General features: G+C 39.7%; 1 protein-coding gene across 3 annotated transcripts in view; it reads right to left on the reverse strand.

Annotated features, from left to right (window-relative positions):
• The window catches only part of LOC114658183 (alpha-2-macroglobulin-like protein 1), a 291,504-nt gene extending 277,464 nt beyond the window's left edge, over window positions 1-14,040 (reverse strand). For 2 of the 3 annotated variants that reach the window (XM_051932109.1, XM_051932112.1), the window contains exons 1-3: window positions 13,813-14,040; window positions 13,225-13,408; window positions 9,715-9,868 (exon numbers count right to left, since the gene is read on the reverse strand). In XM_051932109.1, the coding sequence (XP_051788069.1) occupies window positions 9,715-9,868; window positions 13,225-13,408; window positions 13,813-13,889 (415 nt within the window). In that variant the 5' untranslated portion in view covers window positions 13,890-14,040. The remainder of the gene's footprint in view (window positions 1-9,714; window positions 9,869-13,224; window positions 13,409-13,812) is intronic. The other variant, XM_051932110.1, reaches the window with a different exon arrangement.
• Between the last annotated feature and the right edge of the window lie 3,391 nt (window positions 14,041-17,431).

The raw sequence follows: 17,431 nt of genomic DNA on the forward strand, positions 1-17,431 counted from the left end.
ATTCCATTAAACAATCTGGTTAAAAACTCCTTTGCCATTTCTCCTAAACACCTCCATGCTTCCACAGTTATGTCATCTGGACCAACGGATTTTCCTATTCTTTATTCTCTTCATAGCTGTCCTTACTTCCTCCTTACTAATCCGTTGCACTTCCTGATTCACTATCTCCACATCATCCAACCTTCTCTCTCTCATTCTTTTCATTCATCAACCTCTTAAATTACTCCTTCCATCTGCTCAACACACACTCCTCACTTGTGAGTATGTTTCCATATTTATTCTTTATCACCCTAACCTGGTGCACATCTTTCCCAGCTCAGTCCCTCTGTCTAGCCAATCGGTACAGGTCCTTTTCTCCCTCCTTAGTGTCCAACCTCTCATACAACTCATCATTCACATTTTCTTTAGCCTTTGCCACCTCTTTCTTCACTGTACACCTTATCTCCTTGTACTCTTGTCTACTTTCTTCATCTCTCTGACTATCCCACTTTTTCACCATCCTCATCCTCTGTACTTCCCTATTCCACCACCAGTTTTCCTTTTCCTCCTTATTCTGTCCAGATGTTACACCAAGCACCCTTCTTGCTGTTACCCTTACTACTTCTGCTGTAGTTGTCCAGCTGTGTGGTAACTCTTACTGCCACCCAGTGCCTGTCTTACGTCCTCCCTAAACTCAACCTTGTAGTCTTCCTTTTTCAACTTCCACCCCTCACTTCTGCCCTCACTTTCCTCCTCTCTTTGATCTCCAGTGTCATCCTACAGACCACCATCGTATGCTGCCTAACTACACTTTCCCCTGCCACCACTTTACAGTCTACAATCTCCTTTAGATTGACTCTTCTGCATAGGATATAATCTACCTGGGTGCATTTTCCTCCACTCTTATATGTCACCCTATGTTCCTCTCTCTTCTTAAAATACGTATTCACCTCAGCCATGCCCATCCTTTTGGCAAAATCCACTATCATCTGACCTTCTTCATTCCTTTCCTTGACAACATACCTACCCATCGCTACCTTGTCTCCTCTGTTCCCTTCACCAACATGTCCATTGAAATCCACTCCAATCACCATTTTCTGTCCTTTGGGTACACTGAGCATCACTTCATTCAATTCACTCCAGAAATCTTCTTTCTCATCCATCGCACATCCAATTTGCGTGGCATATGCACTAACAACATTAATCATAACACCTCCAAATTCCAGCTTCATGATCATTACTCTGTCTGACACTTTTTTCTCCTCGAAAATACTCTTGACATACTGTTCCTTCAAAATAACACCTACCCTATTTCTCCTCCCACCATATTAGAACAATTTGAATCCACCTCCAATCGAACTGGCCTTACTTCCCTTCCATTTAGTCTCTTGCACACACAATATATCAACTTTCCTTTTGTTCATTATATCGGCTAATTCTCTCCCCTTATCGGTCATACTGCCAACATTTAAAGTTCCTACCCTCAGTTCCACTCTCTTTACCTTCTTCCTCTCTTCCTGCCTCCGGACATATCTCCCCCCTCTTCTTCTATTTCTTTGGCCAACAGTAGCCCAATTTCCGGTACCACCCTGTTGGCTAACAGTACTGGTGCCAGCCGTTGTTAACCCAGGCCTTGACCAATCCGGTATGGAAAACTGTATTATTCCCTGCATATTGATCTAGCAAAATTTTACACTGGATGCCCTTCCTGATGTAGCCCTCCCCATTTATCCGGGCTTGGGACCCACACAAAAAAACACACTGCTTTGTGCATCCCCTGTGGCTAGGTTTTAATCACCAAAGAATACTGGAATTAAATTTAGCATGCCTATGACATGTGAAATATTTTCATAGACATGTTTGGTCTTAATGTCATGGTGAACCCTTTGGATAGTGATGAGTAACTCTTTAATTTAGGTACTACAAAAATGCATCTATTATTCACTTACTTTTATGCAACAAGACTTTAACAAAGGCTTCTTTGGGTCTTTATAACACTTATAAAGCATCAGTAAAGGGTTCATTCATCTTTGCAATGTGGCCTAGTAACTAAACTGCACTTTGCAGTGGTTTGAGGTGGCTTAACTGAGACACATTTGTCATGATATTACATATTTAGCATAAGACCTGTGAATCGTTTATATTAACAAGTCATTTTTACCATCATGTCAATATGCACAGAAATTAATAACCTACCAACAGATGTGTTATGAAGACCAAATGAAATCTTTATTAAAATCTTGTTACATAAGAGTAAACAAGTAATGGGTGCATTTTTGCACTACCTAAACTAAAGTGTTACCCATTGTGGCACACAGCCGGCAGCTCATCATGGCCGGGACGCCCCTGAGATGGAAGGATGGGGGAAGGCAGCTTTTCCAGGACACTGCCTCCCCCAAAACGCTAGATGGGACTTGGAGTGCAGTTTCTAAGTCCTGTTGGGTACCGTGGTGCCGTCAGGAGGAGCTGTGAGAGAACCAGAGGAGCCATGCCTCATCCATAGCCTGGGTTGAAAAAAAGCCAATTCTCCATCTGACCCAGAAATGCTAGCAAGTGACGTGGGTGGAAGGAAAGAAGCACTTAAGGTCAAGGACTATTTAAAGGACTGTTGAAGACCCAGAAAGTGAGCCAAAGTTGGGAGGAGTGTGGCAGAGCTTGCTGGGAGATGTGGAGAAGAGATTTGTGTGTATAATTATTGATTTATTGTTTATTTAATTCCCTGTTTATTGTGCTTTGGAGGCACTGCTTAAAAGAAGAAGCAATAAAATTTTTCTGGGTGCTTTTATCCTGTGTCCTGAGCACCTGTCTGTTGGGTTTAAGGGGCAACAGTGACCCCTAGCTTCTTACACCATAAAACAAATGATGTTTTGCTTCAATGTGAAATTTGTGCTGCTGACACAAGAAAGGTGTTTAATTCCTGGCTAGAAGTGTCACTTAACAGAATTTTCTTCACTCAATAGACATGTCTTTTGTGGTTGTACTGTTAAGAGAATGCCTGCTTCAGCTATTATGAAACAGGAAAGGGCAGTTGCTTTGTAATGGCGGGAGGAGGGCAAGGGGCTTTCCATATGTTTTTAAAAAAACACACTGCACCTCTGTGGTGATGTGAATGAAAGGCATAAATTAATTGATTTTATTGGTGTGCAGGTGATTACTTCCTTCATGCCATTGCAGAAAAAATAAACACCGCAAATGTGTGACAAATCTTAATGGAGCAATATTTTTTGTTTTCTTCTCCCAAAAAAAACTTTAAACCCCCAAAAATGTATTTAATGAGTTTCACAAATTGTGAACTCACTACAGAAATAAATCTTTGCTTTACTATTGTAAAACTTCATGCAAATCAAAATTTTCCTCCTTCACTTATCACTATCTTTAAGGGTTTTTTCAGAAGTGTACACTCTATCATAAATGCCTGATTGATGGTGTACTTCTGTCCTTCTGAAAGATTCTCCCATCTCAGAAAAGGAGTTCCGAATCTCTGTTATAGCCACTATTTGGTTCTTGGTCACCTCCCTTATCAAGGGTCTTCTTGCTTGGTTACTCATAATGGCCATATGGCCAACTCTAGGAAGAGTCCTGGTGGATCCAAACTTCTTCCAATCCCAATTATTGAGGCCACTGTGTTCCTGGGAACACCCAAAACTTTAGAAATAGTTTTATTTAATAGTTGATCTATGCCTATAGGGGTCTATAGGGAGTTCCTTGGACTTCATGGTATGGTTTTTGTCCTGATTTGCAGCATGAATTATAGAACCTTATTTTTACACATGAATGTGCCTTTCTAAACTATTTTGCATCAATTAGATATGCCACAGGTGGTCTCCAGTCAACATCTTTCAAGGATTATTAAAGTGAATAAGATGCACTAAACTATAATTTGGTGTGTCAATGCTAATGGTTTGAGTGCTTACATGAATTAAAGATTTTAAATTCAGATTTTTAATAAATTTGCAAACTTTTCTGAAAAATGGTTTTTACTCTTTCATTATAGGCTATTGAGTTAAGATTCATGGGCAAAAAAGGCAAATTTATGCATTTAAAATTAAATGTACAGCACAATGTACTGTATGTATATTTACCTTGCCTGAAGAAGGTGCATGCATATTGTCATCTACTCAGGTAGATGTTTCCACTGGAATGCTAGATGGCAACCCCCCGGCATCTTGGGAATTAGAATTTGTCACCCCTGTTGGGTTCAATGGGTGCTGAGGGGACTAGCAAGCCATACTGTGTTGGCTCCAACTTCACCCAGAAGTGCTTCCATGCCACAGTTTAGGGACACCGGACGTGCTTCCGGGTGTTACTTGAAAGGAGCAGCCCCACTTCAATCTGGGAGCCAGAGTTGGGAGAAGGTGGACAAAGATTTATGGAGGAGCAGAGGAGGCTGAGAGAAGAAGACAGAGTATTACTGCACATTAGCATTGTAACTGTGGTTGTGGAGTAGAAAACTCTTCCTTAAAGAGTTTCACACAATAAAAAGCCTTTTGCTGTTGAAGAACTGGTGTCCACAAACGTGGCAGACGTTTTTGCTCGCTTCACTCCATGCTGTTCTTTGTTTTGTTTTGTGTTTTTGGCCTTCTCTACAGCGCACAAATGTTTTGCACTACTATCATACAGCAGACATGCATTGCTGGACATTGCTAACTCACACAGTCCCCTGGAATTTACTGGTTTTATACCATACAGTTCATTGTTCGCTCCTGCAGCCAACACCACAACCACACCCGGGAAGACCCCGTAGCACCGAGCCCGAGTGACCAAGCTGACCCCAGGAGAGTGCTCCGGAGACGGAGATACAAGCGAGGCAGGAGGGGAGGGCTCCACGCTAGGCTGAAAGCCCGCGCTAGCCGACCACTGCTACCCAGCCTCTTGCTAGCCAACATTCAGTCTCTAGAAAACAAACTGGATGAGCTAAAAGCTAGGATTACAGCGCAGCGAGAAATAAGAGAGTACTGCGCTGTAATTTTCACCTAGACCTGGCTTTCGGACAAAGTCCTAGAATGCGCCGTTCAGCTACAAACTCACTCCGCGCACTGCAGCCTCTGGTAAGGCTGAAGGGGAGGGGTGTGTATGTGTTTGTTAACAACTTGTGGTGTGGAGATGTCCGGACTGTTTATAAGCACTGCTCACAAGATGGGGAGTTTTTACTGCTGAAATGCCGACCCCATTATCTACCAAGGGAATTCACTGCTGTGTTTTTGGCCGCTGTTTACATCCCCCTGTGAGCTAACTCCACGGCAGCGCTCAGCAGACTCCAATGACGTCATTAGCGCCTTAGAGACGACTCATCCCAATGCTGTTTTTATTGTAGCTGGCGACTTTAATCAGTGCAATTTATGGACTATACCTCCAAAATACCACCAACACGTGAACATTCCACCCGTGGGAAGAACACACTGGATCATGTTTACAGCAACATACGCAGTGCATAAAGAGTACACCCTGCCCCCACTTCGGACAATTAGACCACATCTCTCAGTTTCAGTATCCAGCCTACAGACAAAGGTTGAAACAAACAAATCCTATTATTAAGCAAGTTAAACTTTGGACCCCAGAGACTGAGAGCACCCTGCAGGACTGTTTTGCTCAGACAGACTGGGATGTGTTTAGGTTTGCAGCCACTCTAGAGCAGTGGTTCCCAAAGTAGGGGTCGCGACCCTCTGGGGGGTCGTGAGACATTGGGGGGGGGGGGGGGGGGGTCGCGAAATGATTTCCAAGAAATCAAATACTTTTTTAAAACTTTTTAGAGATTAATTAATCCACCCATCTCATTAGGTGAGGTGTTTTGTTGAAATTAAACGAATGAGTAAATAACAATTTTTTAAAAAGTTATATGGTTGTTAGAGCGTTATGTTCTTTTTTGTTGTCATGCTCTTGTTTGGATAGGATATTTTGTTGAAATTAAACAAATGAGTAAATTACTATTAAAAAAAATTATATGGTTGTTAGACCATTGTGTTCTTTCGTGTTGTCATGCTCATGTTTGGATAGGCCTATTGGCGCATGTGCACCGTTGCGCGCAACATTTGTATATTTTAACCACTTCCGAGGATAGTGGGGGTCACGAGTCACTAGCACGGTTATTTTGGGGGTCGTGAGCTGAAAAGTTTGGGAACCCCTGCTCTAGAGGACTCTTCTCTCAGCATACAGGACTATGCTGAGTATGTGACTGGGTACATTAGCACCTGTATTGAGAACATTGTGCCCACAATACCAGTCAGGAAGTTCCCCAACCAGAAGCCCTGGATAAACAGTCAGGTACTCCACATGCTACATGCCCGCTCTCTTGCATTTAGATCAGGCACTGAGACGGAGTACAAAGCTGCTAAGTACAGACTAAGAAAAGCCATCACAACAGCCAAGAGGCAGTACAGAGAGAAAATGGAGGGCTTCTATTCTAATGTTGACTCTGGAAGTATGTGGCAGGGCCTACAGCACATCATAGACTACAGGACCACCACCAGCACAATCAGCTCCACAGTCTGCCAGATGATCTCAACACTTTCTACACCCATTTTGAGACATCCAGCAACAGCACAGAGTGTAGGCACACACACACCTGGACCACCCAACCCATTACCCCCCTCCCCCCCCCCCCCCTCCCCCCCCCCCCCCCCCACGGTCTTTTCAGGCCAGATACACAAAGCACTAAGGAAGATCAACCCCCATAAGGTAGCAGGACCAGACAACATGCCTGGGCAAGCTCTCAGAGCAAGTGTCAACGAGCTGGCTGATTTTCTCTGCTCCATCTTCAACCATTCCCTCAATCAGAGCATTGTTCCGTCCTGCTTTAAGACTACAATCATCGTCCCCCTTGCTAAAAAAAGCCCACCCACTTGACTGAATGACTACAGGCTGGTAGCACTCACTCCAATCATCATGAAGTGTTTTGAGAGAGTGGTGCTGGCCCACATTCAGAGCAGCATACTGGACACTCTGGACCCCCTGCAGTATGCCTACCGGCCCAACAGGTCCACCTGTTGATTGCCATCATGGCTGCACTACATTATTCCCTCTCCCCCTGTAGTATGCCTACAGGCCCAACAGGTCCACCTGTTGATTGCCATCACGGCTGCACTACATTATTCCCTCTCCCCCTGCAGTATGTCTACCGGCCCAACAAGTCCACCTGTTGATTGCCATCACGGCTGCACTACATTATTCCTTCTCCCATCTGGAGAACAAAGACTCCTACATCAGGATGCTCTTTGTAGACTACAGCTCTGCCGTTAACACGGTTATCCCCCATAAACTCACCCATAAACTGTCTGCACAGTCACCCTCTGTGACTGGCTCCTAGACTTTCTGACTGGCAGGCCCCAGTCTGTCAGGATTGATAATAGGATTTTAGCCACCATTACCACAAATACAGGCACCCCACAGGGATGTGTCCTCAGCCCCATCCTCTACACCCTGTTCACCCACGACTGCGTCGCCTCCTACAAAGATAACATCATCCTAAAGTTTGCAGACGACACCGCAGTGATTGGACGCATCACTGGTGGGGATGAGGCGGCCTACAGGAGGGAGGTGGACAGTCTGGTGTCATGGTGTGAATACAACAACCTCACCCTCAACACAGAAAAGATGAAGGAGATGGTAGTGGACATGAGGAAGGAGACCTCACCAGCCACTGTTCATCCGAGGGCTTGGAGAGGTTGAACAGTTTTAAATACCTGGGCGCCTACATCAGTGAGGACCTCACTTGGACACTTAACACCACACAGCTGGTCAAGAGGGCTCAACAGCGGCTGTACTTTCTGAGGAGGCTGAGGAAGTTTGGTATGTCAACTTAGATCCTCGGCAACTTTTACAGCTGCATTGTTGAGAGCATCTTGACCAGCTGCATCACCATGTGGTATGGTAACACTACTGCTATGGACCGCAAACACCTGCAGAGAGTGGTAAAGACTGCTGAGAAGATCACCAGGACCCCACTGCCCTCTCTGCAGAGTATCTACAACTGCAGAGTCCGCAGAAGAACTGCCTCGATTCTCAGGGACCCCCCCCCCACCCCCAACACAAACTGTTCACACTTCTACCCTCAGGCAGGAGGTATAGAAGTATGAAATCCGGGACTTCCAGGCAAAAGAACTCTTTCTTTACCATTAGACTCCTAAATAACTGACTGGAGTTTATAACAAAGGTCGCCTCTTTCTATTTACCTCACACAACTGTATTTGACTTATCCATCACACACCTACCTGCACATTACACTTTATACTTCTATTCTGTTTTTATACTTTATGCTGCCTCAGTTACTTATTATCTATCTGCTACTTATTATTTATGTTTATCTTTATACATTGGTTTTGTCATTTGGTGTGGACAGCAAAGAAAGAATTTCATTGTACAGGGAAACATGTTTCCTTACTGTGCACATGACAATATACTTTGAACTTGAACTTAATATTATCAAACACTCCTGCTTTGGTTACATCTCAAGAGCTCTGATAAGGTAGGCAGTAGCACCCGGAACAGAGAGGTGGCACTGTTATATATACTATTTCTCCTTTCCCATCCGTAGTTCAGGAACTTGCCGGACAGAGGAGAAGTGGCCACGTTTCCTTTTCCAGTGTAAAGTCTCACCTCTTTCGGAATTCCAATATAAAAATGGACCACCCACCAGAAATGGCATTCAGTGAAGAACTTGACTTGGAGGAGGACAGAGTGATTCATCCAAGTTCATCCTTTGTTTGGCATTCCTTTCGTGTCAACATGTTTTGCACCCATAAGTGCACTTTATTTTTACTTGTTTATTCCACCCAACATTAAACAGAAAGTAATAAGTAAGTCTATTCTTGCATTTTTTTTTGCATATATACTTTATTGGCATCCAGTATACAACAGAAGTAAGGCCAAACCATGTATCTGCTACTCTTTAAAGAGTGAATTAATAAACTTTAATTAAAGATTTTGTTGTTTTCTATAATAATATGTCCATATATTTTTCTATTTTGTATTTCATCCTGTTTGCTTTGTATATCAAATAGCAAAATAATCTAGTACCTGATTTCATTATATAAGTTTCCTAATTATTTCCTGTTTTGAAAAAGACAATGCTAAAACTGGAAAATTATTGGTTGGTAGTTTATTTCCTCCAATTACCTAAATATTAAATGCATCATTACTTGTATTTTTGGTAACTTGTTTACTGGCATATAGAGTGCAGTGGATTTTGAAAATTTTTCCTATGTCAGCATAAATTCTTCCCTAATACACTGGTCTTCTTCATCATGCTATAAAAATGTAGGTGTGGGCAACAGGCAACTCTTACTTTTGGACTGTTGGTGTGTGTGCAAAAGAAACAAAGTATTATTATTGATAGTCTGGTATCTTGTTTGCAGTTGACTCTCCCACCTTACTGGAATAAGCAGGTTCAGAAAATGAATGAAAGTATGAATGACGGGGATATGTGATGGAATGGTTTGAACTGTACCTCTCAGTTTTGTGATTATGCTTATTAAATTTCATTGACACCCCAAAACTATTTCTTGAATCAATAGACTTATTATTACTTATTCAACTACTTACATGGAAAATAGCAAATTAAACTTTTATTGTGTTGTTTTTTGTTCAGCAAACTGAATTTTGAGAACTTTGATCAGACCACATACATTTTTCACAGTGCATAGGTATTTAAGAGTTTTTAATATAACTCCAGTCATGAACAAATAGTATACCAAGAAAATTCATAAATTAATAAATCCTTTAAATGAACAAGACAGGTACCTGTTTGTCCTGGTTTATAGATGGGCTTGTCTGTCTGTATGAAGGTCATTGACTGTATTGGGGTAATAAGTACTTTTTTCTTGTTCTTAACTTCAAAGCTGTTGCCCCTCAGTCTCACCTCAATATGTCCAACAAGTTCATTGCTCATTGGGACCTTTTAAATCAAAAGCATAAATGATGAAAAGAGTTATGCAAGTTATAAAGATTGCTTTCCATAGTTTGCATCCCCTTCTCCTTTGCAAGGGGGGTAAAAGAGAACATTATTTAACTGAATTTTGCCTACCCCCCACAAAAAAAATGGTCAGAAAATAATTTATAAGCACTTTTTCTAACTTAAGTAGCATCATAACACACAGTTGTGCTTTGTCAGTGGTCAGTTAACACTTATTTATCACTAACCCCTAATTTATAACAAAAATGACATGTCAGCACAGTGTATGTGCTCATCCATCTAATTCACTCCAACTCTTCATATTTAAACACAACTGGGAATGAAATCTAGCAGCTTTGATTGTTTTTGAAAAAATCTTTTGTGTTGTTGTGAATTGGACAGTTATTTTATTATTATTTTTTTTATTATTTTACAAGCAACCTTCACTTTGCCTGGATTATATGTCTTTTGTTCATATAGAGTGGGATGATCTGTAGTTGAACACTGGGACGTTACACACACACAGTGCTGTGAAACCCTATGAACAGGTTTTAATTCCATATATGTTGTGTATTTTGTTTTTAATGTTCTATAATTCTAAGTACAGCTTCTTTCATTGTTATCTACATTATACTCTTAGGTTAGAATGACCAGATAGTTTATAACTTAAATGTTAGCTCGGAGTAATTCCTTTCCAAAAGAAACTGAAGAAAAAAACCCAAAACATTCTTGATGACATAAGTCGGTTGCATGTATTTTTAGGATAAAAGCCTCTGGGACTGGCTGTCTATCATCAAAGTAGTTCATCAATTTTCAGTGTTTAGAACCAAAAGGTACAAGCTCCACATAGTCTTTTGGTATACAGAATAGTCCATCTGAGAGAAAACAGAGATATCAGAGAGAACTCTATCCACCTGCCATTCATGCATAAACCTGACTGCTGAATCTTTAAGCCACCCAGGATGAATACTGCTCTGACACAGATGTTTCCTTTGATGTTAGCCTTTAATATTCAGATCTGTAAGGAAAGTATTATTCAGTAAGCTTTTGACTTTGGTTTAAGGATTTAGGGCTTTACATCTAGACTTTGCTATTATTCATTACTTTTTATCATTCATTTCATTATTCTGTTCTTAATAGATACTACATTGCTTTTAATTTTCTATTTTTCTCTGTTCTTCTTGAGTGATTGAAGTAATAAACTAAGTACAGGGCATTTGGGTTCAAGTTTATAAAACCTTCACACTCACAAAAAGTGGCTTGAAATGTGTGTATGCATCTTTCCACACAAATGTCAGGATTTATAAAACCTGATGTAATTTTGGAGAAACAGGGAAATGACAAAATTCTTGATTAAGTGTGGAAATGCAGCCAAACCAGCTAAATGACAACTTGTGCTGAATAACAATTTATAACACTGAGCAGTTTTTATAGCTGCATCAATGTGACAAACATATTAAATCTTAAAAGTGATGAATATGAGCAACAAACTCTATTTTGGTTACTTTTCAGGAGGGCCAATTCTGCATATTGTCACTGAAGAACTTTTTGGTTAATAAGTGCTACCTGTTGTCACTTATCAGTGAACTGGCCAACAGATCAGAAATATCTCAGCCAAACTTTATTTCATCATGCTTGGAAGCCATTAACCGGTGAGATACTACATTCAGTTTTATATGATGTGGTGCATTGTACATACATAAAAATAACTTGTTTTTGCCAATATAAAAAGGCAATTTGTAGCAGTGCCCGGTTTTCCTAATCACTTTCCGGAGCACTTCACTGTGCCCATTTTGCCATACGAGTATCTAGCAAGTATGATGAGGATTTTGTAAAAACTGTAAGTACTCCATTAACCCATAAGTCATCTTTGATGCCAAGGTGAGACTGACAAACATCATGGCTTTGTGACCTGGGTTAACCCATGTTTCTTTTATTTTGAACCACAGTAGCTTTGGCAGTCATAATGGTACTATTTGTGGTGACTGGTTTGTTTGTAAGTTAACTCTCTAAACCCTCGGTTTTTAATATGGTCTATACTATTCAGTGTTACAGTAATCATGTTATACATGTGCCGGGTGATACTGGGTACCCACTCAAACCCCAGTGCCTCCTGCCTTTCACCTACTCCTAGAATGCAGAGCAGATGTGCTACAATGGGAAGTATGTTCTTGTGCTCAGCTGCTGTGGTAGTTTTGCAAGGGGGATCACCTGGATGACAGCTGTGCTGAGATTGTGGATTGCAAAGACACGCATAAGGTAAGTGAGAAAAAAAAAGAATCACTGCTCTGGAGCATTCAGGAAGGATTGTTTGCTACTTCTCCACATGGTATCCTGTGACGAAAACATATTTTTAGTCAGTGATAGGATTAAATATGCCCACACCTACATTTTTATTATTTCTGTTTAAGTGGTTGGTCTTGTTGGAGAGGAAATGTTGAATTAAGAAGGAAACTTTGAACCTAAAATACCACAGTGGGTCAATGGCCTGTTTAAATAAAAGCTCAGCTTAAAAGTTTGTTTTGGACTAAAATTTAACTAAAAAGTCTTTATGTTTGTATATTAGCTCAGTACCTTTACTCATACAATTTGTCATTAAGTTATGCCATTTTTTGCATGTTGCCTTTATGGTTTTCCACTACTTTACATTCTCTTTGAGTGTCAACATAGCTTAGCCAAATGGAGTTGTAGCTTATTGAACTGCAGATTTTTGAAACCCAGTATATAAATGCAAATGGCTTGCTGTAAGTATTGGGGTACCAAACCAGTAAAATTGGTGTTGCCAAAAGATTCAACACCAGTGGTGATGTGGAAACACAGTCAGTGCCGTCCATTATGAGATTTTGTGAATGTGAACACAATTTAGGATTAATGTAACTTGCTGCTTAGATATCTACTTATTTTACAAGACAATTTTATTAAAGTGGTATTAAAGGATAGATAGATAGATAGATAGATAGATAGATAGATAGATAGATAGATAGATAGATAGATAGATAGATAGATAGATAGATAGATAGATAGATAGATAGATAGATTATAATCTAATAGTTTTAAATGGTCACATTTGTTTTTTCCCCTCCAAATTCATAACTTTCAACTATGAACATTTCCAGGACACTGTAGTTCTCTTGCTTTTCTTTGATTTATTATTAGTGGATACTTTTACAGAAACGAAAATGAAAATTATATCTGTAATTTACAACTGTTAACATACTGTTGGAGCTCTGACAGGTTAAGCAAAACCCCCAAGATAAAACAGAAACTGAACTGGAAACCCTCTGGTTTGAAGACCAATAAGATATTCACTAGGCTTCATCCTGATGACCCAGCCATTGCAATTACTTAAATAAACTTACCTGGAATTCAATGCATTTGTAGAAATCCTTCTCTTTAATTTTTTCCTCCAAAAGAGTCAGATTTTCTCTCTCCATTAACAGGTTTATGGTGAATGATATAGTTTCATTAGGCTGGAGGAGATGGGCACATACTTTCTCCATAGTCCCTCCATGAATGTGATGAGGAATTGTTACCATATAGATCCTGAAATACCAACAAGAAGCAAAAAGGAAGAAAATGCAAGTTGTTCTGTCCTATTCAACTACTGAAAAGATTGTGCTGATATATGAAAAAAAATATTAGGTCATTTACTGCAAAAAACAAAATCTAAGCTGTGAAATGTTTTATATCAAGCCAATATCTGTTGTTTTGCTTATTGTAAGATTTATTGACTTATCAACAAATTTGTATTTGAGATTACTTAGCTTATTGTCAATTAAATTTTGATTACCCCATTGGCAGATTTTTTTTTCTAAATAAAAGCAAAATAACTCCCATTTCAAGTTTGTTTTTTCTGTTGTTGTTATTTTTACATATTCATTTTTTATGGTGTTGCCATTAAATGGCTAAAATAGAAATTGGTAAAACCATTATAAACACTTTCTTACGGTCTGGCGCTACACCCAGCAGTAGACTTGCATAGTTGCAGGCAAAACAAAAGAACCACCTTCCACATGGTGGTCATAAAGTGGAGATCTTCTCAAATTTGTGACAGAGAAGGTGAAAACCTAAAAGTACAAGTCAGATTTATACTCTGAGTCAGCACACTGAATACACTTTATATCCCCAGCTCTGTTTCTCTTGCCCACGCTTTCATTTTGATCCACCCACTCTAATGATCTAAAGACACTAAACACACATTTTGTAATCTCACATGTCTGTTTAACTTTTGCGAAAGCTGAACCCATAATTCTCTTTGAGGACTGTCTGTTTACTAAGTAAATGTAAGAAAACTTGGATGGCGGCCTGTTTTCTAATAACCATTGGATAATGGGATATAAAATGGGGAGTTTAGTAGGATTTTTTTTCAGACATTTTGTTATTGCCCCTTTTGGAAACTTCTACCTAAAAATTTTCGAACCAATCTAACATTTCCTGCACCCTTCTTCAATTAATATTCAGGATATTATGTGAACAAAGAGAGTAAAATATATTTGTAGAAAATAAGTAAAAAGAAGTATAAAGTACCAAGAAATTAATTAGTTTAAAAGTTCACTACATGGTTCCATTTTAAAATATGCATTTTATTTATTTTTAATCACCAGAGGTGAAAGATCAATAGCAACCTAAGCTGTTTCTCCAAAATGCCATAAAATTAACACAGCTGTAAAAATAAGTAAAAATGGATATTATGGAACACAAATCTAATTTATTTTAGTTTTTGTAACCTTCACAACTTACAAAAGAACTTATGAAAATGTTATGTTATGTGTCATTTAATTGTTATGTTATGTGTCATTTAATTGCTGCTTTCTGTATTTTGCCTTTTCTTAGTAACTATCACACAAATAAACATGACACTGAAGTACCTTCTTCTCTTTACCAATTAGTGTCATTTGCACATGTGTCTGCACTGCTCGTCTATTAAATGAGCAAACTCCATAGTTAAAGGGGGAATGAAGAGAAGTGTTCAAAGCTATGGTTAAAAATGCATATTTCTAAATTTCTTTTATATGTAAATATAGTGGCAGCACATTTTTCTAAATGCAAATAAGGGACGATAAAAATACTGCTAATTAAATAATTTGAACAATTATGAGTTATGCATTGATTTGTGTAAATGGTTGAAATAAAAATAATGAATGCAACTGACTACAAGGAACCAAGGATCCATTCTTCCATCCATCCATTCATTTTCTGTTGCTTATCCAGGTCCTAGTCACACGGGTCTGAGCAAAGATATGTCCCTTTTCCTTGCCACTTTCTCCAGCTCCTCCAGGGGATGCTGAGGCGTTCCCAGGCCAGCCAAGACTGTATATTTTCTCCAACATGTCCTGAGGTCTCTCCCTGGTTGGACTTTCCCAAAACACTTCTCTATGGAAGTGTTCAGCAGGCATCTTAATCAGATACACCGAACCACCTAAACAGACTCTTTTCAATATGGAGGAATAGCTCCACTTTGAGCTCCTCCTGAATGAATGCTTTCTCACCCTGTCTCTAAGGTTTAGCACAGATACCAAGTGAAGGAAACTCATTTGTGCTGCTAGTATCAACAATTTAGTTCAATTGGCCACTACCCACAGCTTATGACCATACGTGAGGTATGATCATAGATAGACTATTGAACTGAGAACTTCACTTTTTAGCTCAACTCCTTCTTCACCACAACTGACTAGCAGAACGTTTGCATGACTGCAGATGTTGCTCTGATCTGCACATCAATCTCTTACTTTAGAACAAGATCCCATGATACTTAAACTCATCCACATGAGAGAGAGAGCTATGACCTCAGATTTGGAGAAGCTGATCCAGCCACTTCACACGCAGCTGTAAACCACCATTGTCTAAGGTCCTAACGAGTTGAAGCAAACAATGTAATTGTAAACTAATACTTTTTTAATGAAATAATGCAACTACTATAGGCTTCACGTATATATTTTTTGTTTGGTGGGAGTAAGATACTTTAATAAACAGCATAAACGCATCATGTACATTTTATTTTAGGTACAAGATAGATCAATACGATGCACTGGGATGCATCATCAGTGATGTTCCTAGGGTCATGGGGAATTTTGGGGCTTTCAAAATCAGACCCTTTTGCCGTGTTGACCCAGCTTGTGTTCTAGAAACAGCCATTGACTAATCAGCCCTCTTGGTGGCTCTCTCTGCAACTTCTTTCAATAATCTTATGGCCTTCCTTTTAGCAGTGCCTATGATGCCCAGTATGTTAAGAGCATTGAGGACTGAAAATTCTACAAAGCCCTGACAGCCCACTTCAATCACAATGAGTCTTCCAACCCCAGCTCTGTCACTGCTCCACCGGTTCCTTGTAATTACTATACTTTCTTTCAGCAGCTTCCTCCATGCACTCTCCCCAAGGTACTAGGTGTTCTAGCATGATCACTTGCTTGGTGCGTTCTGAAAAAATGATGGTGTCTATATTCAGGCCTCTATGGATACATTAGGTTATCTCTCTATCTTTCCCAGGTTAAGGGGTGGGAGATGTGGAGGCAAAGGTGACCTTAGTAAACTTAAAGTTCATCCTGCAGTTCCAGATCTCTGGTTCTAGCACCTTGTGTTGAGGAATAAACAAATCTGGTTACCGGTTGTAGGCCATTGTCTAACAGACCTATATTTAACATCTCAACCCCTGCTTAGCTCTTCAGTAAAACCACTAAGCTGAAATCCCTCCACCTCTGAGCCTCTGAGACCAAAATAAAATATAAGAATCTAGACCAAGTTAATATTAAAAGTGTCTAGTGTATTTGTGAAGAAACATAAAATAAAAAGTTAAAGAGATTAAATCTAAACTATAAGTAACAGAGAAGTGATATTCTTACAAAAAAAAAATAATTGAAAGCATAGATTGTTTTATTTATTTGATTGATTTTACATTACAAAAATAAATCATAAAGAAGAACTGAAGGTGAATTGATGAATATAAATGTGTGGATGAGAAACTTCCTTGTGAATTCTGTTGGTGAACTAGTCACTGATCTATCATAGACGTGTAACTGATGTCAAATCCTGAAAGAGGGGGCCAGACACCTGTGCTAGTAGTACATAAGATGTCATCCCTACTTGAACTAAAGATCATTTGTTCCAAATCACTCCCTATATAGCATCACACATGTACGCATGAGAGGCAGCTAAAGGGCTTGAATGAGGGCAATTCCGAATCAGACCGGGATGTAGCAGAGTGCACTGATTCTTTTTCTCACTTCCCTGCAGACCATTCACGGGAAATTCCACCTGGCCCTGCTGATGTCACTTCCAGGTGTGAATCTATAGTTGAAGACCCTTCCGATCCCGTCTCCTTTGATGTCCTATCCTGACCTTTAAAAGCCTCCACCTTTCCCCTACTCCCTCAGTTCTGTTTTGGACTCTGATTTGTGCACACCAGTGCTAACTTTTTTGTTTGCAATTTTACAGCCAGGAAAATAATATACGGGTAGCTGCCCCAAACCTTGCTATGGCTCGTGATCAAGTTTATTGACAATAGAAAACCATCTGCAACATGTACTGTAGGTAACACAATCAAGGCTTGGTAAGAAACAAGCATATATT

The sequence above is a fragment of the Erpetoichthys calabaricus genome, chromosome 9, assembly GCF_900747795.2.
Source record: "Erpetoichthys calabaricus chromosome 9, fErpCal1.3, whole genome shotgun sequence".
NCBI classification, from domain to species: domain Eukaryota; kingdom Metazoa; phylum Chordata; class Cladistia; order Polypteriformes; family Polypteridae; genus Erpetoichthys; species Erpetoichthys calabaricus.